General features: G+C 29.0%; 1 protein-coding gene across 1 annotated transcript; it reads left to right on the top strand.

Annotated features, from left to right (window-relative positions):
* The first annotated feature begins 588 nt into the window (after positions 1–588).
* Positions 589–7769, top strand: LOC124358710 (trypsin-7-like). The gene is made up of 6 exons (XM_046811007.1): positions 589–689; positions 2024–2151; positions 3604–3692; positions 4366–4603; positions 5458–5608; positions 7006–7769. The coding sequence occupies exons 1-5, from the start codon at positions 656–658 to the stop codon at positions 5542–5544; spliced, it is 576 nt and encodes a 191-aa protein (XP_046666963.1). The 5' UTR covers positions 589–655; the 3' UTR covers positions 5545–5608; positions 7006–7769.
* The last annotated feature ends 1195 nt before the right edge of the window (positions 7770–8964 follow it).

An 8964-nucleotide genomic window follows, 5' to 3' on the forward strand; every position in this document is an offset into this window, starting at 1 on the left:
CTTTTCGATGACTTTTACGTAAAAAACACAAATGTTATAAACGAGAGATAAATGTTTATTAGGTTTTGTTATTTTTGAATATATACATTACAGATTCAATATTACATTAATAATTTTTTTAATAATAAAAATTAAAATATTTTAAGTGTTTACAATTAGATAATAAAACCAAATATATAGTGTATGAACAGGAAATGAACATTGATTTATGTTCTTAATCTATCTTTTGAAACGTTAGCAACACAAATTTATTTTCAAGCTATTGTTTATAAACTGTGTTCTTCATTCTATAATAACTAGCTTCCCTCGAAAGCTACGCGTAACGATCAATTATGTGGATTTATGAATGGTCTTGGATATAAGAACGAAGGTAAACAAGGGTAACGATGATGGTGAAAAGAAGCTAAGTGTACCTAAGCGAGGGAAGAACAATTACATAGTTTTGTTAGAATATCTTTTGTTTTATTTTCAGAACCTTTATCTATTCAATTGGTTACAAGAAATAAATGCACCTAAAGATTAAGTGGGGATGCCACACTTGAATTTAGACACACGATTGATGTTTCGATATCTTGCGGTTCTTAAAGTTAGAGTATATTAAGCTGTAAAAACAAGCTAACTACCATATACAGTAGTTATACAGATCATTGCAGAAATGAACATTCAAGCTGTTCTCGTCGTAGCTTTCGGTAAGTTAAGATTTATCGTTTACGAGATTGCCCATTCTCACTTAATATCAACGGTGTCAGTCAGGTGGCATATCAGTTTTTTAAGTTATAGACAAAATCATTTAAATTAGCTTTATCAAATTCAATAATTATAAAATGTGTTTTATTCTTATAGCTTGATATTATTAAATATGAAAATATACTATGGCAAACTATGCACATCACTAAGAAATTAAATAAAACACTTAATTATGTTAGACTGTATATATTCAATCTTAATTGATTTAAGTTACGTCTCACTCAAAGAATAATTGTAATATGAGTTATTGCCATTATGGTACTAAATAAATCTGAATTGAACGATGAGAAATATTAATTGTTAACATAAAAAAGTAAAATATTAAGATGTTTAACAGAAAAAATTACTCAATATTATTATACGCTGTGCACTTAAAGTAAAACAAATCGTATGAGTGTACGTCTACACCTATAGATTTAAAACATATAAAATTTAATTATGTTTATTTTAAGTTAAAAATATATTTAAAAAGTTTCTAATAAATGGCCATAACTAAAACTTTATGTGTAATCAAATGAAAACGTACACGACTAAATACAGAGGGGCAAAATATATGCATAAATTTATTTTTAGTTAAATTAGAAATATTTATATTGCAGTAAGATTATCAAAATCAGTATTTTTGTGTCTACATTTTTGTGTGTAAAGTATCAATGTATCAAATATTTTATCAGTTGCAGTTAACATGGTAAAACAAAATATAAAGTTTTTATGGGATATTAGGAAACTTAAAATATCTCCTCGCCTCCATATGGATTGAAATATTGACACGTTTAATATTTTCGTCGATTTTATTTTCCTGAATTAAAATTTCTACGATGCTGGCAACTTGGCATTTCGGTTTTATAATATTGTAAACTTCAATATATATAATTTACTTTGATATGGATACCTATATCTAAATACTATTATTACTTAAACACAATCTACAATCCTGTGATCGCAATCGTAAGCTATTTATTTATAATATATTTTTTATTCTCAACTGTAAATAGTTTAATAAAAATGTCCACGTAGCAAATCATGAAATAATAACAAAATTTCTCAAAACGAATTCAAATTAATGAGACTAAAACATTTTGAGATATATAGATTTTTTCTATTAATTTTACTACTCTGAATTACGATGCTTTCTTGTATCTTTTTCGCAATACATTTTTATCACAAAATTTGTTGGATTCATATTCGGTACACAATTTATTTGGTCTGAATAATAAGTACGTATTGGCAAATAAATGTTGCTTCATGTGTTTTATAAATTAATATCTGTATTTAGTTTCAGTCATTGCCCAAGCAGTGGCTCACGAGAGCATTTGGCAGTCGAAAGTCAGGTCCTCTTCCTTGGGCAGCGGCCTCAGCATCTATGATGGTAAAAACACCACCATCGAGAAACATCCCTATCTGGTAAGCTTGATCTTTTTCATATGGAGTGTCATCTACAATCATAAATATTTCTTTAATCCCTAGTGACTTGGTATAGTCATTAACATTTGCTGCAATATGTGATATATCTACTCTATTGTACTTGATTTAAGAGTAAATTACTAGGCAGATCCACAATATTTTGTACAAATATATATTAAAACACATGAAGTAATTACGAAACACTAAGATAATAAAGAAAAAAAATGCAACAATAAATCTAAATTGCTCAACTACTCGTGTTGAAATGGTCATTATTGCAGCTATACCAGTGTTGATATATGTGCGTGTATATTTAATTCCTGCTTGATCTCATGCCAAAACGAATATATCTTTTATATGTTACAAAAACGGTTTTTTGTATTAACGCAATATTATGAAAATTATGTTTGAGATTTGGAAGAATAATTGAGATCAATAATAAGTAAAAATACATCATGATGTTTAATGAATCATATCCTACAATGTATTGTTTCGTAACCAACAAATATAACTTAAAAGTATTGTGATATTAAAACATTATGCGATATTATATAATCACAAATCTGTATCTTATCTGCTTAGTACTCATTGCTATAATATTAAAATATATAATGTGGAGTTCATAACTTAATAAAATATATAAAATATAATTTTTTACTCTGGCCCGTTCAAAATGATATTGTGTGTGTAAATATGTATATATAAGGTTCGGCATTTGTAACGTGCTAATAAATTATAAATATTTTAAAAGTAGTGCTATTGAAAAAGAATATCCCTTCAAAGGTAACATTGATTGAACCATAAAAATCTTCATTTATCAACTAACGTATAAATTATGTCCCAAAGATTATATTGCATAAACCATCACTCCATTGAGAGTAAGAAAGACCAATCAACGGTTATATATTGTTCCTATGTATCATGGTGCAGAGAGACCATTATCTGCATATGTGATTTTAAACAATCAAAATAAAATTACTTCGTCCTAAAAAGAATATACCATTTAGAGCAAAATATCAACCAAAATACTAATCTGACCAGTTTAAGAGATGTTTATATCGCACAATAATTAGTTTTAAAATCAAGACAACTAGATGGGTTGACTCTAAGGTGATTCTCTTCTCCATCGTTTATATTAATGTTTAATTATATGTAAAAATTTACAAAAATACTATATAGATTTGATTGAAATCTTGATATTTTTAGTATTTATTTATTACAATTATTTTTTGGTTGTGTTCCTAATCCTTGGTTTGGGACCTGCTTGTTTGCTTGATAATAAGTTTTTATCTCATAAGGCGTTTTAGGATCCCCAAAATTAAAACATGTACACACATAATTTTTTCTTTGTTTTTTTTACTTTGATCTACTTGCAAGGGCGGATGTGTGTGCGTGTGAGTGATATTCAAGCTGTTACAATGCATTTTGTGTTTATCGGTTTATAATGTACAGGTTGCCATTTGGTTGAAAGGGAATTTTCGATGCGCGGGAACAATCATCAACAATAAATGGGTTGTGACATTAGCCGCTTGTGTTTTCGGGTAAGTTCATTACAGAATAATCTATTTCTAAATAACTAAGCACCGCTTCACTAGCTTAAATCTATAAGAAAACTAAATATTTGTTTACACATATGATATTTAATTTGTAGCATATATATGTTGTAATACTGGCATTCAATATACTATTATAATCTTTAAAAACTTCTTGCTAAAATTCCTAATACATATAAAATCTAACTGTAAAACAATACATATCATACAAGCCTGGGTCTTGCCAACTAAATCTTTGTTAATTCACTTATTCGCCAGATATATTGTATAAACTTTGTATGAGTATAGAGGATTATTTTCTCTCAATACAATTAAAATGAAAATTCGTTAATAATTGTAAATATTACACACGGTGGGGATTACAACGATACGCATCTTATTAATGTACAGGCTGTATTTTAAAATTTTGTGCTTTTGAGTGAGGATGGTGGAACTTTTTCAATGTAATGAAACTTAATATGAAATTAATCAACATACTAATATCAAAACTTAATTTGTATATTTTGATATATTACAATAAGTATAAGTGAAATAATTTATTGGAATTATATTACAATACTCAATTGCTCATTGATCACAATTTCTTTTACATCATAATTCAGGATAATAGTAAATAAGCTTGAATTCGTCTTAAATAATAATATTTATTGTATGATTTCAGTTTTAAACCCTCAGACATAACAGTGGTGGCCGGAAGTAATGACGGTAAGTCGGGCGTGACTCTTGGTGGCAAGACTTTGTTCTTCTATCCCAGTTACGCCCTATCTGAAGACTACAACTACGTCTGTATTCAGCTCAACGGCACCTTCAAGTGGTCTCACAAGATCAGACCCGTCAAGCTACCTATTGAGGCACCCAAGGTCAACACTAACATGGTGGTCGCTGGTTGGGGAAAAGACGTAAGTTATACATTTACATATATACCAAATGGAGTTTTAGATACAACCAACCAGTGCATACAAAACAATCTATATAAAATTTATACATTGAAGAATCAGTAACAACCATGTTTATATTAAATTACAACAAACATGTTTACCATTTGTTTAGGTGTTTTTAGTATTGCAGATTTTTTAAATCAGTCACTAAAGGGTTAAACAGAGTATTTCAGGAAGGCCGTTACATCTGAGATACTATCAATATACACATAATGACGATGAAGAGATTTTAACTAAAGTATGTTGTTAATTAACTGTTTTTCTTTTTGAATTCTTGAATCTGTTCCACTGGCCTTTAAAATACTCTAGAAACATGTTTTATACTCTTATCAACAAACTTGAACCTAATGTTTGCTTGTTCGCAAATACTATTGAACAAAATACCTTATTTATAAATGATATATGTCGTTATATCAATTTCTCATCACAAAACTAATTTTGTGGTTTAGCAAACATGGCGTGATACAATGTTCAAAGAGGCTAATTTTGAGAAAATCACGTTCGCTTAAGTTAGGTTAAGTAGCAGAATTTAAATAATACCCACAGAGCAATCATGGTTTAAATGCGTCAATTTAAAACCAAAAAAATCAATAAAACATTTTTCCAATTTGTAATTTTAATCCACAGTTGTCCCATAGTGAATTCATACTACTCTTCCAAGTACTCCAGAAGCTAGCAATGCAATACTATTTACAAAATTATATACAATAAACTATTCTAGTAATTGGAAAAATATTAAACTTGCATTAACCTACAAATTTACATAATTAATGATAACGCTATGTGTTAATTTTTCTCACGTTCATTTCTTACAGGCATGGAACGCATCTAATGCATCTGGGAGGGTACTACGACAAGGAATAATGAAGTGGGTTTCTGTGTCAGTGTGCAAAGCTCTCTAACCCAATTAAATGGACACCTAGGATGGCCTGTGCCTACAACAAGGGAAAGACAACGCTTTGTTTGGTGAGTTGCTTGTATCAATGTAATATATCAAGATTAATAAGTTCTTGTTCTGTAGTGTTCTGTGAAGAGGCAGAAAAATATTGTTTCATTATTTTATCTCTCCCCTTACCTTGCATACAACTCGTTGTGGGATGATTATCATACGTCTTTGTCTATTTGTTTGTATCGGATTTTAAAATATCACACGTATAGGATTTAAAATAAAAGTGTAAATGAGGTTCCGAAATTTAATATTTCTTAAATATAACGTCTATTGGTCTTATCAATGAACACTAAAACAGCCATCAATATCAGCTATTTTTGGTCTACTGGTTATTTTCGAAAGGATCTAAATTAGAAGACTAGGCGGTTTTTTTCTATGAAGGATATTTTTCGGTTATATACGTATAAGTTAGAAAGTGTATTCCTTTGTTACTTTGACCCGCTAACTATAATGAGGTGATCACAGTAATATATAAAGAAAAGAAGTTTATTAAATTCAATTAACAAATGAAGTTGTAACTGTAAATGTTAAACTAGTTTGTCGTCTGTTTTGGCAAGACTTCAAACTGGTCTGAGATCTTTTTAGACCGAAAATCCTTAAAGATTTTTATACCCTTACTTATATTCATAGATTTTTAAACGTCATATCAAAATTGTAACATTGCATTTTATTTAAAGTGATACTTCGGAAAATAACAGTTGTATTAATTTTGAATTACCTAAGTCATTTTATGGTATACAAGATAATGTTACTTACAACTTTAAATATGTCGTATTTGAATTATTAAAATTTTAAACTTTGTTTATACCTTTCAAACCTGCTTTTTAGTATGAAAAAGTTTCTAAAATCGGTACGCGACCATCAGCACATTACGCCACGCTATTGATAGGATTACTTTTAAAATTTCGTTTATCATTTTTTGCTAGCATTTGAATTTTAACATCAATTTGGAAAGTTTTTTACATTAAATACTACAACGCAAGAGTGCGCTGAAATCAGTTCTTGTTAATTAACATCACATTTTTTCTTTTACCTCTATAATTAAAAATGCCATATGTTGAAATCTTATGCGATTCTACTCAGATTAAAAAAATACCTGCAATGTTTTCATATCATCATGGTTATTCATACGACATATAAATGTTTGCTAGCGCTTAGCCAAATTCCAGGAGTATACCATCCGAATACCCAAAGTTGGCTATAGCTTGATGTATTATGTCATGTCTATAGATTCACCTCATTCTCGAGATTTCTTATATGTAGATGTAAAGACACAAAGACATAGACAGAATTCTTAGCCCCTCGAATAACGCTCAACCTATAATGTTATTTCAAGTGCTCACTAAGTTTCATCATGTTCAATACATTACAATATCTTTACCTTCTATAACCACTCTAAATTCTGTCCATGCAGGAAGATTTTGGCGACCCATTTGTATACAATGGTGTGTTCTACGGACAGTTTGCGGATGGCACCATGAGAAACCCCTGCAGTGCCAAGTCAGACCCCGTCATTGTTGCTGACATCGTCCCAGTTTCTACATGGATCAGTATAGTCACTGGTTAAAAAATAACGATTTATATGATTTCCATAAAAACTGCATGTGATAATTCTGTATTTATCAATAACTTTTTAGGCTATTACGACAGTTACGTAATGTGTGTCACTTTAAGTTATTTAGAATCTTTACTCAACATTACAAAAGTAGTGCTATTGTTGTTTATGAAATACATTCCTGGGATAGTAAGAAATTTGTACATATTTTGTTTTCTATCATTTATATTACTGTGTGAATTCTTCAATCACCTACATTTGATGAAAAAATTACCACATAATATAATGACAAACCGTTTTAAGTTTCTAGTGGCATCAGCTAAAAATTGTAAAAGTGCATTTTGAAGAAAAACATTACGAAATATTTATTACATTTAAATTACTGTTAGAAGCTTGCAACACATTTTACTTTATCAAATATTTGAAAAAGCGAAATTTTGCCATCGTACTAAAATAGCCACTTGATTAGTTTTCGTTTGTGCTGAGTTTCAAGAATTCACATAACATTCCTAGAACATAAATTTACGTATAATTTATTTTGTGATTACTACATGTTGCAAATAATAAATTCGACTTTACTTAGGGAGTATACGTAATATGCAAAATATATATTTTTATTACTATGCTACTGCTTTTTTCTCCTGTAATATGCAGACATTGCTAGTTCAAGGAATTCGAGTTTAAAAAAATCCAAATAAGGGAATAGCGGCCGTTAATCAGTAATCAAACTCAGAATGAATAATTTGGTTCTAAATTTATTATCTAAATATATATATATATTTAGATAATAAATATATTTATATATATATATATATATATATAATAAATATATATATATATATATATATATATATATATATATATATAGATAATAAGAAAGTTCTTGCACCGCCGGGATATATATATATATATATATATATCCCGGCGGTGCAAGAACTTTTTCCGATTCAATGTTTATTGAAATTAAATAAGGCAATTGCCATTTATACAATTTAATGTAAATAAAAGTCGTTTGACAGGTATTTGGTCTTTGATCATATAATAGTTTGCTTATTTAAACGCATATGTGACAGATATGGCCAAATAAAAAATAATTGAATCGGAAAAAGTAAGCGCTCTGTGGTGTAATGGTAGCACTTTCACCCGGCAAGTGAGAGATCCGGGTTCGACTCCCGGCGGAGCAAGAACTTTTTTCGATTCAATGTTTATTGAAATTATATTATATATATATATATATATATATATATATATATATATATATATATATATATATATATATATGCTGTGTTTACGTTGATTTGTTGAAAGGGAGTACCTGAACAATAATACACTTTATCCTGTGGGTTTTATTAGCACTTGCCGCTCGAAGCGTTTATTAAACGGGGGTAACAGAGAAACATGATTCCTCAGACAGGTGGTTACATTTCTTGTAAATTTTTGGAATAGATTTAGCTATAGTTCGATAGTGTATATATTTTGAATAAGCTAGTAGTATGAAATAGCTTATTCCTCAATTTATTTGTTATTTTCACAAAAACCAACAAAGGCACACAAGTTTATATTTTTAAAGCTTTAAAGCTCATAAAATATTTTATTAAGAATTATAAGTATCGAAGACCACTGAATTTCAATTAATTTAATCAATTTCTTTTTAGAACAGGCTTAAATACAGAAATTTCGCTTTAGAGTTTATGAATAAGGTGTATAGTAGAATAAATTATGGGAATAAAGTGAGCTTTTTTGGAAATAACAAAGGCATTCGATACGGTAAACCATTAGATTCTTTTGCAAAAGCTTTAGAACTGTGGAATTAGAGGA

This window comes from Homalodisca vitripennis, chromosome 3, assembly GCF_021130785.1.
Source record: "Homalodisca vitripennis isolate AUS2020 chromosome 3, UT_GWSS_2.1, whole genome shotgun sequence".
Classification (NCBI taxonomy): Eukaryota; Metazoa; Arthropoda; class Insecta; order Hemiptera; family Cicadellidae; genus Homalodisca; species Homalodisca vitripennis.

What these genes read in the sequence shown, in the direction of transcription:
- LOC124358710 (XM_046811007.1), top strand. Translation starts at nt 656, where the DNA reads ATGAACATTCAAGCTGTTCTCGTCGTAGCTTTCG. An exon ending in TGTTCTCGTCGTAGCTTTCG is followed by an intron (nt 690 to 2,023) that starts GTAAGTTAAGAT and finishes ATCTGTATTTAG; the next exon opens with TTTCAGTCATTGCCCAAGCA. An exon ending in TCGCTGGTTGGGGAAAAGAC is followed by an intron (nt 4,604 to 5,457) that starts GTAAGTTATACA and finishes CATTTCTTACAG; the next exon opens with GCATGGAACGCATCTAATGC.